Raw genomic sequence first — 21,002 nt, 5'->3', positions numbered from 1 at the left:
TGGTAATGGATCCGCTGGCCTGCCAGCTGCAACAACGTGCGCACCAATGGGAGATATCCTGGAACTGGGCCCACATCATCGCACTATATGCAGATGATACCCTCTTCTTACGGGAGGTGGGGGCCTCCCTACCAGGTCTGATACTCTTGTTGGATGAGTTGGAGACATTTGAGGGCTTAAGGTACACTGGCCCAAATCACTGCCTGTTCCCTCTGGTGCCACTCCGGATTCTGGCTTGAGCGGTGTTAGGACACCTTTAAATATTTAGGTGTCCAGATACACCGCTCGGGTAGGGAAATCAAGGATGGCAATGTGGAGAAAGAGTTGAGATCCATCTGAAAGCCTTACCCTTCTGGCAATCGCTGCCCATCTTCCCACTAGGCTGAGCGGCGATCTCCAAGGCGTTGGTGTTATCCCGCCTATTTCACTTCTTTGCAGTACTCCCGCTCACACCCCCAGAGGCTTCTTCTGTGAACTCCATTGCCTCTTGTTGAAACTGATATGGGGAGAAGGCCGGTAGCTCTCATCACTCTACATTTAACCCACTTGAGGACAGGGAGCTACCAGAGGTAGGATATAGGACCTGGATTCAGGACTGAACATGACAGAGATTATACACATGGCTTAACTAGAAGGGTATTTTGTTTGGACCTTGCTTTCTGTAGTTTGTGAATTAAGTAAATCACTCAATGTTGTCTCTTACAAGTCTTTCTAGTAAAGGTAACCGTGTCAGCTGCAGATGATGGGTTCAGGAGAATGAGCAGGGATTTGGGTTTGTCATCAGGTAACAATTACACAGCCAATGGCCAGAACAGTATGAAATTAGTAAGAGTAAAAAATGTGCCGCTTTTAATGAACTACTAGAGTTTAATGATCATACTTTTCTCAAGATCCTGGAAAGACAGCACTAAGCAGTGAAGTTTCAATGGCTGGCAAAACCAGCGTTATTGGCACTATCTCGGTGGTCATTAGGGTGTTTATGATGTGAGCCACATGGGGTGCTACTTGGGCAAACTAACCCATGGCAAGGATGCTGGGAAACAGGGAAGGCTGTAACCTCTGACAAAACATGCCCGCTTTATGTCTGTAAGTGATCCCTTTAGAGAGCTGATTTGAATTTGACATCAACTCAAGAGAAAGGGTGTAAATGAGTAAAGCCACAGTTGTGTTCTGCATTATGTGAATCGCTCAATAATGAAGTTGATGATGTCATAGTATGGATTGTGATGTAGGGATATAAGGGGAATTGTAGTTTGGGTTCAGAAATATCTAAATACTCAGAAAGAGCTTGCAAAGTTTGCTGATAGTTCATTCAATTATTGGTAATTTAGCAATGTGTTAAGGAGTGAAAAGAAATTGGGTGTAGGAGGTTCGGGTCATTGTTAGGTAGGTGACACACACGACTGGATCCATGCCAGATGGGTCAACGTTAGTGGAACTTGTAGTTGGTGAGATCACACTGTACCATTCAAGATTTAAAGCTTGGATTGAGTCCATTCATCGAGATGCAACCTCATCTGCAGCATTTTTATACTGCTGCAGTGGTGCTAGACAGGAGAAGGGAATCTCACAGGATTCTTAAAGCTTCTGGTAGATTCCTTTGTTTTCTGTGAACAGAGAGAGGCACTAAAGGGAGGGGATTGTTTTAAGAGTTAATTAAATCAGACAGTGGTCGGTTCAACAGTACGTACTCTAGTGAGATGGCCGTATAGTGTGTGTCACACTGCACATCACCTCAGAAGAGGCTGTTAATGTGAGGCACAGAAGACTGACAGTGGAGACCAAGGTTTGAGAAAATAGGTCAGGCCTCCTAAGCGGTCTTGTGGGTGAGTGTGTCCATTAGACACCCTCCAGGATTTCGGGATTTTCAAAAAAACGCGAACTCAGCAGTTCTGTAAAAAGGTGTGCTTTTTACAAAACTGTCCGCGAAATCTGGAGAACGAAGACATCTTGTGGCCAGGAATGGGAATAGCACCACCATATTTAGTATAAATAAATGAGAATTGGCAAGTGTTAACAGTAAGTAAAATATATTTTATACTATAAATGTTACCAATGTCTGTTTAGCAGAAATGTAATAGTCCTAGGTTAAATATAGACTTCCGCATGTGTGAATTTTTCTCAATAATAGAATGGAAATCAATGTTTACATTTGTCATACTGAGTTGCAACAAGTCGATGTACTAATAATAGTTGATGTACGCCTCTTTATCACACATGCTTTGGAGAGAAGACTCGTTATCCACAGCAAAGCATGCACTTCATCAATCTGTTCAGTAGTATGGTGAGGAACCAGCAGGTCTAAATGTCTAAATATCTTCTGGCTGGTCTATAATAATGTTATATATATATATATATATATATATACACACATATACATATTTATATATACATATATATATACACACACATATACATATATATATATACACACACACACATATATATATATATATATATACACACACATATATATATTTATAGTTATATATATAGTTATATATATAGTTATATATTATTATATTAGATTCCAAGCATAAAAGATGTAGGAAGCAACAGGGAAATAAATGACCTGTCACCCACTCGTTTGGCATTGGTCCATCAACCCTTTACAAGTTCTTACATTATGTACCTGAAATATGGTCTGGAGGAATTGTTTCTGGAGTCCCAGTGTAATCGAGCACATCCGCATGAAGAGTGTTATTAATTCTAGCCCTCAAGAGTACATTTCCACTGGTCTGAAGAGCGAATATTTTTTTTAGCTAAAGTCAAAACCGGAACAATCCCTAATCTTCATTTTAAGTAAAGCCTTCTATTCAAGGTGAGGGTCAGGTGCTCTAGATAAGTTTCAAATGTACATTGTTGTTTTCCGTTCCGATATTTCCATGACTTCTTGCTTCTCTTTGGAGATTAAGGCAAGCTGTTTAACACAAGTGATATCCTGTTTTTTTTTTAATTGATGTGGTACTAGATATTGCCATCGTTCCAGGATTCTTCCATAAGTTATGAAGGCCGACTGCTTCAAGTGCGTTTTTAATGTAGGCATGCAAGCTGGTTCTCAATATGCTTATGCCGTTTAAACGTTCAGTGACAGCATTTAGGCAGCTTTTAGCTGCCATGTTGGTCTTTACCCCGGCCAATAGAGAATTGGTTGAGTCTAACATCCTTGCACATTTCATGTCGTTGTGCAGCCTCACTGTGTGAGTAGGAGTTTCACATCCTGGGGCTTAGTTCCATTTCCTAGCTGTGAGTTTCAAACCTTTGAGCACAGTTTCACTCCTAGCAAGTCCTAATGTCCCATTTATTTCTGGGCAGAATCTCTGTGTATTTTCCCAGTCAGACTGTTCTTTCTGCTTTAAAGCAGTCTGGTGCAGGGGCCCAAACAAAATCAGACATTCCTGTAAGAAAACTGGTAGATGTTCATATAACAGGGTGCCCTTGAAAGGCCATATGGTCTGAGAAGAGCCAATGAGGTGCATGTGCCCTAAGAGACCTAGGGTATAACCCACATGAGCTGGGCCTGGGCCCAGCCATACACTACTGAAACACTGGGTACATTTTAACACGGACCGACCACCTGGGAGAAGGTAGACTATTTATGGCTGACACACCAGCATGGGGCTGTGCCATAACACTCAGCATGACCAATTTTTCTTCAATCCCCAACAAAATGACATGGACACTATCAAGTCCTAGAGGAGGTACAAGGGGAAAATAGCGTGCACAGGCAGTACACACCATAATATATAGCAAGCATTAACACCAGGCACAACTAGTTCTGCAGAAGTCTGATCCTGCGTATTGACTGCCACGAGGTAATATAAGCCCTCGCATCAGACACTAGCACTGTGGACAGCAGAGAGAAGACCCACGATAGTGAAAGATAAAGTGACACATGTGCCGGCCAATCGGTCCGATGTAAACAAGTATGCTAAGCCACTGCTACAAATAAAGTTGGAGCAGTGCCACAAGAGCCATCTGAACTCGCACTGTCAGATGTAACCAAGGCTTATTTTATATGAGAACCTCCCTGGAAATTAAAGTGGATGCCTTGCCATTTGACCTCAATCTGGTGCGTGCAGATCCGCTATGAATCATGAACAAGCATTTGCAATGCAATAGGTCTTGCATTTGCTTGAGTTAGAGCTATTGGCATTGTAAATGTTTAACTGGACTTTTCTTGCCACATAAATTGGTCAATCCTACCTCATAATTTGGTATTTTCCTGCTATGTTATTGCAGTGGCCCTGCATATAACTAAAGCACTTCCAATTACCTTCTTCCTCTATCTGCAGCAAAAAAATGAAAATTTTGTCATTTATCAGCCTAATTTAAATATGCCATGTTAATTCCAATACAATACCACATTCCCCACCCCACCATCAGAGCAGCTGGCTGGCTAACACAATTTCCCAAAGAAAGACACAAGAAAGACACAGAGAAGAAATAAACTAGAAGAGCCACCCAAACATATCAAGAGTGTTCAAACAGTCATAGTGTAATAAGGATGTTAAATTGGTCCGAATCATGGTCATAATTGTATTAAAAAGAGATTATTAAACATATACAATTAGCATATAAACCTTTATCAGAAATAAACTTTTGCATTAGACTGTAATGCTCAAAACAGCCTCTAGAGGGCATCATAACAAATATTATTTGGAAGAAACATGGTCATGTAACCATATTGTTAGCCCCTAGAGGGCATAAGCCGATTAAAAACTGGCGAAAGTATGCACTATAACTATATACTTAGCCCCTAGAGGGTATTTCTAGGGCTAGCAGGCCTACTGCAATGATATTAGCGAGTCCTTTAAAACTAAACTTCTCCCAGCTGTAAAACAAATGTTCTAGCCAAGAGAAAGCTTAAAAGATGCTGAATGGTGGGAGGGGATATTATTTTAGGGTCCACAATAACCAAGTGTGGGGACCCAGAGATGATTTAGATAGAAAGGGTGTTTTGAAGGTGGTGCCATTGTCCTAGGACCACCACAGGTTGTTATGAGCAAAATGTTTTGTAAAAGTAATGCCCTGCAAACCATTATAGAGTGAGTTTTTGGGCCGCAAATAATACAGTATGTTGAATGCAATGCTCAGAACAGCCCCTAGAGGACATCACAATAAAAAGAGCATTTGAAAGAAACATGGTCATGGAACCACACAGTGAGCTCTTAGAGAGCATAACCACATGAAAAAAAATGGGAGAAATAATGCAGTGTAACCATATATGTAGCCCTTAAAGGGTGTAATACGTTACACATTTTCAAAGCTAGCAGGCTTATTGCAGTGATATTACAAACAAGGCCATAAAACATAACTTTGCCCAGTGTGGGGACTCAGAGATAATGTAGACAGAAAGAGAACGTAGCTGTGAATGTTTTGATGGTGGTCCCATTGTCCTAGGACCACCAAAGACTGTTATGAGCAAAAATGTTTTGTAAAGTAATGCCCTGCAAAGCATATGGGGCAAGTTTCCATGCCACAAATGTTTTAGTATGTTGATATGACTGTAATGTTTAGAACATCCTCTAGAGGACACCACAATGAAAATAGCATTTGTAAGAAACATGGTCATGGAGCTATACAGTTAGACCTAGAGTGCAAAACCGCACAAAAAATAATGGCAATACGTAATGCAGTGTAACCATTCAGTTAGCCCATAGAAGGAGTAGTGCATTACACATTTTCAGGGGTAACAGAAACATTAGGATGATGCAAATTCCCTATACTACCTAGCATTTCTTGGCAATAGTAAATGTTAATTATATCAAGTCCAAAGACGCCTGTCTATTCCATTTAATATATGCTTGTTTGGAGATCAGAGGTCATTCACTTACGAAATAAGCTGTGAGGCTATTTAGATAATATTCTGCTAAAAGAACATAAAGCTGCAGATATTTTACACCTCTGTCAAACGTGACAGATTAGCAGCAGTCGATTCAAAACTGTATTGCACTGTTGTGCTTTCCATAGTTGTAATATGATGTGTGCATTATAAAAATGAAATTCACGAAACTAAGAGTGAACAAGTCCACCTACCCTCCACACATTTTTATCAAGCGAATTGTTGAAATAGGCTTCTTACATGTAATTCAAACCTCCTTTCTCCTTCATCTCACAAACCGGAGGATCGACTTAGATCACCGCGATGCTGCTGCAGTAGCCTCAACCGGCCAAGGTGAAAAAGGTGGACTCGGGGCTGGAGCACCAAACATAAAGCAATATTTCCACCACTAACCGCGTTGGTCAAACAAAGTTACCAGCTTTTCTCTCAAGCCTTTTCCACAACCAACTGGTGAGATAATCTGCCACTTAAGTGCGAGGCCAAATCGTGCTTTCAAAATGTGGAGTACGATTTCTAGATTTATGCCTTCCTATTAGATGTAAATATATACACTGGCTATACCTTGAATTACTAATAGCCATGAACATTATCACTGGAGTTTCACGGCTGTGACAAAGTGGACCACCCATACCGTCACTTTTGTGAGAGAGAGAGAGCCTTAATGGTACATTACTAGAAGACTGAGGGTGCCAGGATTGATGCTATAGGTCCACAGATTTTCCCCCAAAAAATGCTTGTCACAGTTTCTTACCTTCGAAGCAGAATATCCAGCCATTTGTGGCACAGGCCTGTAGCAGGATGCAGAAGAAATGTTGACAATAGCACCTTTTTGTCTGTCAATCATCCGTGGAAGCACTATGTTGACCATCATGGTAGCAGCAGCCATATTAATGTTGACAATGTCCCAAAGCTTCTCTTCAGGCACCAAACCAAAGTATTGTGGGTAATCATAAGCTACTCCAACATTATTTACCAAAATGCCAATTTCTACATCGTTCAGTGCCTTTTGGATTAAAGGGTAAATTTCACGGCCTTTGCTGAAATCTACTACAATAAATGCAGTTTGCACTTTGTATCTCTCAGCAATGGAATCAGAGACATTTTCCAACTTCTCCTTATTACGGCTAATGAGGATGAGGTTTACACCTCGCCGTGCCAGTTCTTCGGCATAGGCTTTTCCAATGCCAGATGTAGCTCCTGGGAAAAATAAAACAATTTATCAAATAATAATGGTAAAATGTGGTTTAACATGGTCACATCACGCATTCTGGAACATAGTTGTATCGAATAAAAACATCGAAGTGGAGTTAGGCCCAAACTAGCAATAACATGTACAAGCTTAAATATGAAACGGCAAACGTACTCGCAGCAAAACATACACTGTTCGGTTTCCATGTAACTAAAAATATTGTTCAAAGATTGTATATCCACTTGCTGCTTTCTACAAATCGAGGGCTCCTGTGGAGCAGAACTTTTAATGTATCCTGCAAGTGTGTACAATTCTTTCGGCATATTAGCACAACAAAAACTCATTGTCCCTGTAACAATAGCTTTCTAGTAGGGAATTGCATATGGTCAATGTATTGATATAATTGCAAGAAATGAGGTGGAAAATCTCAGAATATGCTCATGTAGTTAACTTTTCACCATCTTTACGTATATATGTTTTGACAAACATAGCGCAAAGGTGTGAGAAACTGGGTTGCTGGCTGAGGGGGTGTTAACCCATCGCAATCAACAGCCATAATCCTTGTCAGGTTGAAGCACAAAAGTCACTAGATTAATCTGCGCATAACCGTCTGGTAGCTTGTCACAAAAGCAATCAGACTTAACTTAGAGGCAACGTGTAAAGTATTTATACAGTACTTAAACATTAATAAAGTGAGAACATAACACCCCCGAAAAATCCTACTTTAATTCAGAAAAATAGAGTAAAGTGTAATAAATCATTTGACACCAAAATGACAAAAATCCAATTAGTAGAACCAGAATTATGACATTTTGACGTTGTTCGGGAATATGGCACCTAAAAGATGAAGGAGCCAACTGCAGACATCTAGTCACGCAAGGCCAGCTCAAAGTCGAAAGTAATGGCCAATTGCAATGGAGTGTGGTTCGGATCCAAGAGGTGGATTAAGCCTGGTCGTGACCTCCTAGAAGAAATTTCAAAGATAGATGACAGAGAAAGGTACGGTTTGGCGGAGCAAGGCAGTAGGTGGTGTCTGAGGAGGAGGAGGAGCCGCGGGACAAAGTTGCAGAGAAGATTTATTTGTTCAGACTTAATCTATTTTTTGGAAGTCGAAAATCTCTAATGGGACGAAGCTGTAGCCTTTAACCAACAAGGGCTCCAGGAGATGGGATACCTTACCAGAGAGGAGCTGCTGAATAGGATTTTGTGCTGAAGGAAAGAAGATAGCAGGAACAACCATGAAGACAGGCTAACCTGCGATGCACCTAGGTTGGATTGGCAAAAAGGTAAGTCCTGGGTCTCCTCTCGGTTCTCTGAGCACTTTTTGTCACAACATTTTCTAAGCCCCAGGTTTGGATTTTGGCTGGTTGTGCATCTTTAGCAGCACCTCCAAGAGTTCTGCACTGGGGACACCACTTGGAGGGTTAGGACTCACTTAGAGTTGGATTAATGTGCATTGTAGGAACTTTTTATGTCCCTGTAGATCTGAATAGGAGGCCAGTAAACTAGTCCTTGGAGTCACTCTAGCATCCTGGCTCCAGTAGAAAAGCAGTTCTCAAGCAGCAAGGCAGTCGTCCTCTGTGGGCAAAGAGCAGGCCTCATGTAGCAAGGTGGTCCTCTGCAAGTACAGAAGTGAACTGAAGAGTGGGTTTGAGGGTCCTATTTGTATTCCTGGTGTCAGCATTTAAGTGGAAGGAATGTCTGCTGTCCTCACCCACACCTTCTCCACAGATGGTTCAGGAATTTCCTGCCTCCCTGCCCAAGCTCCACAGGGTCTAGGGTCACATAAGGCTAGTGTGAAGTCCTTTGTGTGTGTGCTGAGAAAGCTACTTTGAAATGTCAGTGGAGCTGTGCATAGCTCCATTCCACCGATCTTGCCAACACCAAGTCCCCCTTTGTGTTACTGTCTGGGAGGAATACACTAAGGCCAACTTCAAAATACACCTAATCATGTGACCCAGGATACAAGCTCCAAATGATTAGTACAAGAAAATGCCAAGTTTCTCAAAGTGCCATTTTCAATGACTGAAAATCCAAATACTTTGGATACCAAACATTAAATCTATACCTGTTCCCAAACAAATGCTCTCATTTATCAAATGTAATAAAGTAACCCAATGTTATCCTATGGGAGATGCAGGTCTCACAAGAGTGAAAAATAAATTTAGGAGTTTTTCACTACCAGGACAAGTAAAACTTAAAAGAACATGTCCAGCTTTTTAAATAGAACACACCCTGCCCTTGTGTATGTTTAGGGCCTCCGTTAAGGTGGCATATGTATTAAAAAGGAAGGTTTAGACTTGGCAAAGGGGTTATTTTGCCAAGTCAAATTTGCTGCTTAAAACTGCACACAGGCTGCGACTCCAGGAGTGTGAGATGTTGTAAAAGGCTACTTAAGTGGGTACCACAATAAATGCTGCAATCCTACTAGTAGCATTTAATTGTCAGGCCATGAGCACATGTTGTACTACTTTACTAGGGGACTTAAGTAAATTAAATGTGCCAATTGGGTATAAGCCAATTTTAACATGTTTATGGTAGTAAGCACAAGCACTTTAGCACTGGTTGCTACAAACTGCCTCTTGCGTGAAGCCATAGGCCTTTAAAGAGATGTTTCTGAAGTCACTGGTCTTCTGTAGAGAGTAATGCAAGTCTTGTTAGGCATCAATAGTATGAAAAGACTACTTTTGAGAAACTGAAGGATATGGAACAAACTGAAAGAGAGGCATAAATGCCTCTAAACAACTACACAAAAACACACAAAAAGGAGTTCCATGAGCCCTCTAATTATGAGGACATGCTCCTTTGTCAATAGATACTCCATGAATGTTAGCATGCTACTTCACAGAGTTTTAGCAACAATCCCAAATCACTTTTGCAGGCACTCAAAAGGACAACAGCTTCTCGTCTAATAGGGCTTTGACCCACTAACTGCCACTGTTAATTTCAGTAATTCAATCAATGCAGTAACAGAGTCAGCACACTCGATGAAGCAAGTTTTCAGAAATCCACTGCCTAAGGAAACAGGCAGCAGCCACAGCATGCAGCCACAAGTGCACTGTTGCAAGCATGAGAGAGATGGGAAAAAGGGGCACTCAGCTTTGTCAGAGAGCTGAGTGAAGTCATGTGGCCATTAGCTCTGTCACAGAATGTCCATTGTCCTTTGCGAAGTATTCACATATACAGGGCCTATAACATAAGGCCTATCAATAGGCAGATTAATAGAAGCAAAGTGACTACAGGCTGACATTCAAACTTATTTGTAGAACTCTGGGGCCAGGAAATTAGAAGACTAAGTGTATGTCTGTGTGTGAGAGAGAGGGAACGCGACAGAGAAAGAAAGCTTGTGTGTGTGTCTGCATATCTGTGTGCACATATGACTGGTGTGGTGTCTCATCTCCAGGCATATGTGGGCCATTCCCAACATTAATGGGCCCTTCCCTGTCAAAAGAACATATTTTTTGCAGACCGCAGGCATTTATGGGCCGATGAGGCGGGACTCTGGGATGACAGGGATCCTAGCATGATTGTGGCCATGTCATAATGACCTTTCTCACAATACTGTGGTCATTCTCCCTATATTGTGGGCATCTCCAACATGACTGACGGTGGCGCTAGCATAATGGTGCTACTCTTTGACATAATGTTGCCATCACAGGTACAACAGAGGTGGATATCGCCGATATATAACAGACATTGTTATTTGATGACAGATAGGCTTGTATCGCAGAACCTTTCCATGCAATGCAGTTGTACACAATGAAAATAACAAGCCAGTAGGGGATTACATATGTATTTACTAAAAATTAAAAGCTAAAGTTCCTAGGCAAAATAGTTTAAGGACATGACAAGCACTTGTAAGAGGGGACTGGTTTATTCATTCAAAATGGAAAAAAATATTCTTAGCAGCATAATGTAATTTCGAAAACTGACAAGATAAATTTTCCTTAAAAGTCTCTTTAAAGAGAATATTCCAGTGATAATGCACACAGAGTTTGGAAGACATATTGCTCGTCTTTATATCATTTCAAGAATCATGTTGAGTCATTTCTTCATACGTACAGAAAATGCTTTAAGATGCTGCCTTGATGTCTGAGTGCCGACCCTACAGAGTTTGAATAACTCGATAGCTCTCAAAACCTCAAGGGTCTCTACATTAGCTACATTATGCAATACTCTGCAGGACTAGAGGATTAGATTTGTGCAGATTTGCGGCTATCATCTTTAGAGTTGTGCAATTTTAAATACTCCCACCGACTCCCTTCTAAATAGGTTCTCAGACACAATGAACGGCTGACAATCTCTTTGAGAGGGACGCAATGGAAAAAAAGACTTCAAATGCAGAAATACAGAAAGCTGTTATACTTATTTTTTTTTTAAAGAAATTGAATACATAGTTTGTTTAGATTGTCTGCGATAACTATGCCGATTTCTGGAGATGTGCTAAAATATGCACCACTTTGCCACCATTTGCTCTATATTTTCTTGGAAAAGGTGATTACCCAATTCCCTTGAGGGGAGTTAGGCATTCCAGGCATGCTCTGAAAGTACTGGATTATTTCAGAAGTGCTCCTTCAGACCCTATGGCTTTTGGCCAAATGTTCTGAGAGCGTGGATTTACATACATCAAAGATGTTTGTATTAATGATTACAATTTTGTTTTTATACCCGCTTAAAGTTCACCTAAACCTTAGCATTATTGCACACTTACACTTATTTTAATTACACTGCCATTTTGTTATCCTGGGATGTACACTGCACAGTTCAGCTCAACCATCCTAGTAAGCATAGCCTGAGTCTGCAATTGGACCAATGAAGTGAGGCTTGCAGAAGGTAGTAGAGTCAGCCTTTTACTCAAGAAAACTGCCTTTAACCCAAGTCTTTCTATTATTCCCATGAGAAAATGTTGCACCTGCTCATTAGCTCCTATCTGCGGTTTAGGCTCATTATGTTTTCCTGCTTCCAATCACTTGCTTTCAGAATAAAGCCCTCATTACGAGGCTGGCGGTCATCAGACCGCCAGCATCGCTGTGGCAGTCTTACCACCGCGGACCCGGCGGTAAGGACCGCCGCATCACAAGTTGTGGGGTTTGGCAGAAGCTAGACAGTCACAATGCCGCCTGGCCCACTGGTTGCACCGACGCGGTGGTTCCTGGCGATTTTGCATCGCCAGCACCACCACGCCAGCAAGACTCCGACAAGCCGTATTACACCTCATAATATTGCGGGTGAAGTCCTGCTGGCGTGGCACTACAGGCCCTAAGTGTATAAATGTAACACAGAACTCCCAAGGTCCTACTGACCAGGCGAAGCTCTGGTTCATTGACCTAGAAATGGCCTTTGCTTATTTTTGCATTCAATGTGGTATACTTCTGTGCACTACTGCGATGGCCTGCTTTTTTCTTTTGCTGTACGCACATAAACAAGCACTGGCAAAGCCAATAGGTCTTGCTTATGCTAGAGCTATTGGCTTTGCCAATGTCTTTTAGCCATGTTGTACAGCAGCACAGCTGCTGTGCTTCATGGTTGAAAGTTAGAAAAAAGTGTCATGACACCAATTCATGCTGCTTTTTTCAGGGGGGATGGGAGAGAGTCAAGAAGCAAGAATGCGGGAGATGGCGAAGGACAGTATCAATCAGCAAGAATGTTGATAGGGAGGGAGGGTGGGGGCAAGCAGCAAAGTTGTGGGAAGAGTGAAGGAGGGGCAAGCAACAATGGGGTGGGAGGGAAGAGACAAGGGGCGAGGGAAGGGGACAAGCATCAAGGTGGTGGAAGGGAGGGGATAAGGAAGTGGGAGGTGGAGGAAAGGGGGTAGGAGAAAAAGAGGCGAAAGGGGCAAGCAGCAAGGGGAAAGAGGGTGTTGGGGGAGGTAGCAAGCAGCTAGGGGGCAGAAGGGGCAGGAGGGAGGTGGGAAGCAGCATTGGGTGGATGGGTCATACAGCATTAGAATGGAAGGTGGCAAGAGAGCAGGAGGGTTGGAAAAGAGGGCACAAGCGGCAAGAACTCTAGGGGGTGGGCGAGAAGGCACAAGCAGTAAGAATGCAGGACGTTCACAAGCAGGAAAAAGACGTGGTGGCACCAGGCACCATTTACTGTGCACCTGTATGAAGTGCGAACAATGCAAAGCCGCAGGTTATGACCTGTATATAAAAAGCCAGTGTGTACTGCACACCTGTATGTAGTGTGCAGGGTGCACATCATGTGGCATGTGCAATACACAACTGTATACTGAGCACTGTGCAAAACCCTCCATGTACCATGTCCCTCATATAATGAAAACATTGCATGGTTACGGGCCGGAGAGATGCGTATCATGTCTGTAGAACCCCAAGTCAGGTGAGGTGGATTCCAGGGGTGATCAGAAGCCCCACACCTTCTCTCATGGTGTGAGCCTGTCCCTTTATGCATGAGGTCAGACAGCAACAGGAGACGCTAAATTGTGTACATACTCATTCATTAATACTTTATTCGATTCTGTTGAGCTATTAAAGTTTGCATCAAATACAATACATAATCATACAAAAAACATTACAAGTCATAAAAGAATACAGTTAGTAAACCAATCTTCTAAATATGTGTTGGAAATCCGTAATGCACTTAAATAAATTCAGCACGGCTTAAGTGATATCTATGCTTCTCAGTCTGAGTAGATAAGTAAGGGCCAACTCATGGGACCTAATCTCAGATGATATTAAAACTTGGAGGAGAAACTGTCTCCTCTCAGTGGTATAGCCGAAATAAAATAAAGTGCTTTGAAGTGCAGAGCCAATGCAGGGGCAAAAAAGTAGTGAAGAGAACCATGTGCCTTGAGTAGGAAAGGCCTATAGGAAATGTACAGAATTAAGACAGAGCCTAGTCAGCAAAAACATATGCCTCTCATTTGGAATTATCTGTGAGTAAAATTCCGGGTGTGAACTTGCATATGGAAATTATTGTGAATGATCTACCACCCCAGCATGCCTGTTCACCATACGGAGATTGGATATGTTTATAAAAAAAAAACTCTGCACAATGAACTGGTGGCAAGGCCGCCCGGTTTAGAAAAATATTCTGGAATGCCCAACTTTGCTAGGCTATCTTTTATATACTTAAGCCATGGAATATCTAGGGTGTTATACAGGGCCACTCAGCCAGCCAGAACTGCTCTACAGAAATGGGCCTCTTGGTTCTTCCAAACTCTGAGCCAGAGTAACAAAGGTTGTAATTTAATATGATGTTCTATGAACCCAAGCCAACTTCTTCATCACTAAAATATGTGGGGATGAACTGTGGCACTGCAAGCAGTCGTTTCAAAAATTGTATTTCAACTGGTTGAAGGTAGTGGCTGTTGGCATAACCCCACATACCAACGCCAAAGGACACAATGGATAAACAGTTACTGCTAAAGAAACGGAGTCTTTTTACTGAATAACCCCTTCGCTGCAAGGCCTTTTCCCCTCCTGTGCCGAGCCTTTTTTTGGCTATTTGGGGCACTTCGCGCTTAGGCCCTCATAACGTTTTGTTCACATAAGCTACCCACGCCAAATTTGCGTCCTTTTTTCCCCAACATCCTATGGATTCTAGAGGTACCCAGACTTTGTGGGTTCACCTGAAGGAGACCAAAAAATTTGCAAAATACAGCAAGAATTTCGTTTTTTTTAAATGGGAAAAAATAGCTGCAGAAGAAGGCTCGTGTTTTTTTCCCTGAAAATGCCATCAACAAAGGGTTTGCGGTGGTAAAATCACCATCTTCCCAGCTTTCAGGAACAGGCAGACTTGAATTAGAAAACCCAATTTTTCAACACAATTTTGACATTTTACTGGGACATACCCCATTTTTACTATTTTTTGTGCTTTCAGCCTCCTTCCAGTTAGTGACAGAAATGAGTGAGAAACCAATGCTGGATCACAGAAAGCTAAACATTTCTGAAAAGTAGACAAAATTCTGAATTCAGCATTGGGTCATTTGTGTAGGTCCTACAAGTGTTTCCTACAGAAAAATAACAGCTGAAATAAAAGAATATTGAAATTGAGGTGAAAAAACAGCAATTTTTCTCCACGTTTTACTGATTTTTTAAAGCAATATACCGTTACGTCAGCCGGACTCTTCTGGTTGTGGGGATATACAGGGCTTGTAGGTTCATCAAGAACCCTAGGTACCCAGAGCCAATAAATGAGCTGCACCTTGCAATGGGTTTTCATTCTATACTGGGTATACAACAGTTCATTTGCTGAAATATAAAAAGTGACAAATAGGTATCAAGAAAACCTTTTTATTTCCAAAATGGCCACAAGATAAGGTGTTGAGAAGCAGTGGTTATTTGCACATCTCTGAATTCCGGGGTGCCCATACTAGCATGTGAATTACAGAGTATTTCTCAAATAGACGTCTTTTTTACACACTGTCTTACATTTGATAGGAAAAAATGCAGAGAAAGACAAGGGGCACTAACACTTGTTTTGATATTCTGTGTTCCCCCATGTCTCCTGATAAAAATGGTACCTCATTAGCATGGGTAGGCCTAGCGCCCGCGGCAGGAACTGCCCCAAAACACAACATGGACACATCACATTTTCACAAAGAAAACAGAGCTGTTTTTTTAAAAGTGCTTAGATGTGGATTTTGGCCTCTAGCTCAGCCGGCACCTAGGGAAACCTAGCACACCTGCACAGTTTTGAAAACTAGACACATAGGAGAATCCAAGATGGGGTGACTTGTGGGGCTCTGACCAGGTTCTGTTACCCAGAATCCTTTGCAAACGTCACAATTTGGCCAAAAAACACCTTTTTCTCTCATTTCGGTGACAGAAAGTTCTGGAATCAGAGAGGAGCCACAAATTTCCTTCCACCCAGTGTTCCCCAAGTCTCCCAATACCTCACTTGTTGGGGTAGGCCTACTCCCCGTGAAAGGAAATGCCCCAAAACACTATCTGGACACATCAAAATTATCAAATACAAAACTACCTGTTTTTGGGGGGGGCACCTGCGTTTTTGGTCCTGGGCTCAGCAGCCTTCTGGGGAAACCTACCAAACCCAGACATTTCTGAAAACTAGACACCCGAGGGAGTCCAGTGAGGTGCGACTTGCGTGGATCCCCCAATGTTTTCTTACCCAGAATCCTCAGCAAACCTCATATTTAGCTAAAAAAAAAAATCAATTTCCCACATTTCTGTGTGGATCATCACACTGGGACAAATTTCATACCTCAGTCTCCCGGTAAAAATGATAACTCATTTGTGTAGGTGGGCCAAGTGCTTGTGAAAGGGAAGAGCCAAAAACATGTTGATATTGAGGGGGAACCAAAGGGGGTCCAAAAGGGCAGTTTGCAAAAAAACATTTTTAGGCTGACAAGTGCAGCAGAATTTTTATCGGTATAGATGAGACAATGCTGGGTGGTAGGAATTTTGTGGATTTTGTGGATTCCTGCAGATTCCGGAAGGTTCCATCACAAAAACGTAGGAAAAATGTGTGATTTCTAGCAAAGTTGGAGGTTTGCAGGGCATTGTGGGTACAAAAATGGTGCGGGGTGCATGTGAAACACCACCCAGATGTTTAGTTTTCAGATGTGTCTAGGTCTTGTGGATTTTTCTACATCGCAGTGTCCCAAAGTCCATGAAGTGCAACCCTCACCATTCCAAGTGGGACGATTTTGAGAATTAGCCAAACTCTCATGGCCCAAATGTAAAACCAAAACCCAAAATAATCAAATGTCTTCTCGCTTGCTGTGGGATAAGATGTTTTAGAGTGTGGGGGAGAGCTGAAAGACTGTTACCCCCTTCAGTTGGGGTGGGGGCATAACCAGGCCCATACTGGTTGGTAGCCACCACCCCAATATATATATTTTTTATTATTCCCAGGCAGCAAGTAGACTTTCTGCCCCCCCTGGGGTGGGGATCAGGGGTAACTGCCCCATCTGCCCACTGGTGGGCAGAACAACTTTGGCCCCATTTATTTGGGGTGGGGGTATGGCCATACCCCCAACCTCTTATTTTGGGAAAAAAAAACTTCCCTGGTCCCTGGTGGGCTTTCTGTCCTCCCCTTGGGGGCAGATGGGCCTTCCAAAAATAGCTCCATCGCCCCCCAAGGGGGGCAGATACGGCCAACAGTAATGTGCCCCCATGGGGAGCGACCCTTACCCAAGGGGCTTCCCCCTAAAGAAAACACACGCATACACACATGCCAATCCCTGGTGCCTACGTGGTTTCTGACACCCTTGGGGGCAGATTGGCCTAACAAAAATCGGCCAATCTGCCCCCAAGGGAGGCTTAAATGGTGTAAATACAATTTGCCCCCCAGGGGAGTGACCCTTGCCTAAGGGGTTGCTCCCCACCTCTTAAAAAAAAAAAATATATATATATATATATATATATTTATTTTATCCCTGGCGCCTAGAGGTTTCTGCCACTCCTGGGGGCAGATCGGCCTAATAACAATAGGGGGTCAGAAATGGCCTAAATATAATTTGCCCCCTAGGGAGCGACCCTTGCCTAAGGGGTCGTTCCCCAACTACCAACTAAAAAAAAAAAAATTATCCCTGGGGCCTAGTGGATTCATAGGCCAATCTGCCCCCGGGGGGGCAGAAAAGGCCTTGATAATTATTGCCCCCTTGGGGAGCGACCCTTGCCCAAGGGGTCGCTCCCCTCATGCCAGTTTCCATTCAAAAATACATCCCTGGTGTCTAGTGGGCATTTTAAAAGCCGGATCGCTTTACGATCCAGCTTTTGAAATGCTCTGAGAGACTTCAAAGGGAAGGAAATTCCTTTCCTTCCCTTTGAAGCCTCTCAGGGCCCCATCACATGATCGGAAGAGAAATGCTTTGAGCGATGGGGAAGTGGCCTCTGATGAGGTCAGAGCACAAATGCGTGCTGATGTCATCAGACGTCACTGGGGGGTCGGGGGTGGAAGGGGAAGGTGAAGGGCTTCCCCTTCCATCCCTGCCTTGCGGGGGTGGGAGGGAAGCCCACAGAGGGAGTGCTAGCGCTCCCTCTGAGCTCAGTGCCGAGAACGTAATGGTTACGTCCTCGGCACATGAGCACTGTGCCGTAGGACGTAACCATTACGTCCACGACACAGAACGGGTTAATGCCCCAACCTTTTAGAAAATCTAAAAACAGCATCAATAGACCTTTGGTATTACAAGACTAGTTTTCAATAACAATTTCCAATTAAGATCAACATCAACAAGAACAGGTAAAATGGGGGACTTTCATTATCTCTGTGCCGCCAAAAGTACATTTCTTGGTTTTACCTAGTTTTGAACAACATTTCATTATAAAGGATTTTGTTTGGGTTGTCCTAAGGCCCAGGCTGTTTGTAAAACTGTTTAAGGCATCCAATAAAATTTGGAAGTCATTGGCTTTTTTCGCTATAAGGACAGCATCATTTGCGTACAGTCATACAGGGACTTGACATTTATTCATTTTTGGAATGTTTTTCCCTGTACTACATAGATAGTCCTCCATGACATTAATGTATAATAAAACAATAAATGGGGCCAATACGCAACCTTGCCTTACCCCAGCTAGATAGGAAAACTCTTCTGATAAATCCCCTTCCCTGCTGTATTAAACTGTGGCTGTAGTGTGTGCATGAGTCTAAAGAGCAGTGTTATAATTGCATTATCGACTCCTAAATTGTGCCATAATTGACCATAATTTAGATTGATCCACTTCGTCAAAGGCACATGTTAAGTCCATGAAGTCCAGATGGACACAGCCTTTTTTGGCCTTTGAGTACTTATGTAAGATAAGCGATATGTTCAAGGTCTCAATGGTTCATAGACGGAGATGGAACCTAAACTGGACATCCAAAAGTCCCAGAGTCTCCGCTGCCCAGTTTTCCAATTTTGACACCTAGGATATTCACCGTACTAACTGGAAGATTGGACGATAAACAATGGGGCTGGTTCTTATCTCCCTATTTAAAAAAGGGGACAATAATATCCACCTGTCATGTCTTAACTAGAGGACCCACGATTGCAGATCTTATGACATTTGTGATTGGTGGGCCCCAAAATTGCCTGAGGGATTTGTATAAATCAGACTGGATTCTAATCTGGGCCTGGAGCTTTACCTGAGGGGCTATTTTCTATAACCGAAAGAACATCTGAAACCTCAGTCGACCACGTGACATACATAGAACCCCCACCTTCATAGCAATGTTGCATTTCCACGAAAAAATACACAACTGTTTCTGTTGTCATTGACTTTAGAATTTTTCTGAGATTATGTTAAATTTATGGAAAATCATGAAGTCCTACTGACCCCAATTTAAGAAGGCTTTGCACTTTATGGAAGATACCTCAGAATGACTGCTGCATTCACAGAGTGTACTGTGCCACTGTGTGATCTCTACTTCGGACCCACTCAAGGAGCACTTATTATAGCCAATAGAGTGTGAGGGCCGTACACTAGATTCTACAGAGGGTTTAGTATCTGATTTAGTCTAGCAATTCAGTTTGAAAAGTGCTGAACTAGGAGATTAAAAGATTTGCCCAGACCCACACAGTTTAACTAAGGAGAGAAGTCAGAATTGGAAGCCCGCGTTGCCTAGAGACCCAGTCACTTTGTTACCCACTAAATGCATCCTGGAAATAGGGCTTGTGAAGAAAGATATATTTTTAAAACTATGGCAGAAGTTTGGAATGAGCAACACTTTTACAATTCTTGGCAACTTGTATATCGGGACGATAAATCATTAATAAAATGTAGGACTAAAGGAAGTTTTGGTACATGGACTGCGTCCTTTAATTAAACACAAGCTCTGCTACAATATTTTGAAACGTTCTGCGTTAAAAAATTATAATCCCGGAAGCAAATCTATGTGACAATATGACCGTGTGCCTTTTACTTGCAGATTGCTCAAAAGGGAAGGCCCGGCCTTTACCTTCAGTAATTCCAAGAAAAGGCTAACAATAACCATAATAAAATGGTCAAGGTAGCCTGAACGAGCCATCTCACAGATAAACTATTCAATTACATCACATCCCTCTGTCATGGCACCTTCGGGACTATTCCGGGTGATATGTAACACTCCTGTGTTTAACTGTACCCTTGATAGCATCAGGTCATTAACAGAGAGGGTGATGCTCAAATAGCTGGTGCTATGAACAGGGTCGGATAGGATTTTCAGAGCCCCCGGCAGAAAAGGAATGTGCAAAGCCCATCTAATTTGCATACAATGTGATACATTCAGGGCTGTTTGCATCTCAACAGATGATCCTGTTCTTGAAGCAGCTTCATGATGATCCCTACTGGGATGCCGTCCCTCCCTCTCAGGTACCTAGATGTACCTCTTATCCGCTCATAAAGGACTGAAGGTGAGAGGATTGATTATCACCAGAGAGGGTGTCCTAAACAGCAGGACAATAGCTACCCCCGCCTCTGTGTGAGCAGTGGCAGGAGGGGGAGAGTAGGAGGTCTAATTGCTGGATAAACTTGCATAATGTGTTTCCTTCCAACCAGGACAGAACCCTCTCCCCTAGGCCTCACCTCCCTACACCATAGCAGGGAGGCTCGGGAAGGGGGTCCCGTGGGCCCAATAGCAGGAGACACGTTTCGTCCAATTGGAAATAGGACTGGTGAGCAGTGACCTGGCTGTGTCACACTGGTGTGGGGCGCTAAGTTGGCAGGCTGAGTATGAGGCCCTGGGCAGCTGCCTACGAGCTCATAGAGGCCATGCACATCTGGAGGTCAGCCGCCAATGCAGAGATTCACATGTATAGTCCCAAGATATAAGGCAGTGAACTGTTCTGGGCTCAGAAAAAAGTCCTTCAGTTGACAACTTGGCGGTGCTCTCGTCTGGGAGGGATTTCCAGCATCCTGCACCTTAAATATCTAAAGTATTGTTGGGATGCAGCCTGGCACCCCTTTTCGAATGTCAGTGTACGGCCAGATTCTATGAAACCACATGCAGACACAATGTGCTCAGCAATCACAGACCCCATGTGCCTACCAAATTTAAAGACAATTATTTTTCACACTTTAGTCA

At 42.8% G+C, this 21,002-nt stretch overlaps 1 protein-coding gene across 2 annotated transcripts in view; it reads right to left on the bottom strand.

Moving 5' to 3' along the window:
* HSDL1 (hydroxysteroid dehydrogenase like 1) overlaps nt 1-21,002 on the bottom strand; it is a 112,185-nt gene that overhangs the window by 38,903 nt on the left and 52,280 nt on the right. For both annotated transcript variants that reach the window (XM_069216227.1, XM_069216228.1), the window contains exon 3: nt 6,597-7,042. In XM_069216227.1, coding sequence (XP_069072328.1) covers nt 6,597-7,042 — 446 coding nt within the window. The remainder of the gene's footprint in view (nt 1-6,596; nt 7,043-21,002) is intronic.

The sequence above is a fragment of the Pleurodeles waltl genome, chromosome 12, assembly GCF_031143425.1.
Source record: "Pleurodeles waltl isolate 20211129_DDA chromosome 12, aPleWal1.hap1.20221129, whole genome shotgun sequence".
NCBI classification, from domain to species: Eukaryota; Metazoa; Chordata; class Amphibia; order Caudata; family Salamandridae; genus Pleurodeles; species Pleurodeles waltl.
The sequence above is the reverse complement of the archived record's forward strand: the minus strand, read 5'-3'. Positions and strand labels throughout refer to the sequence as shown.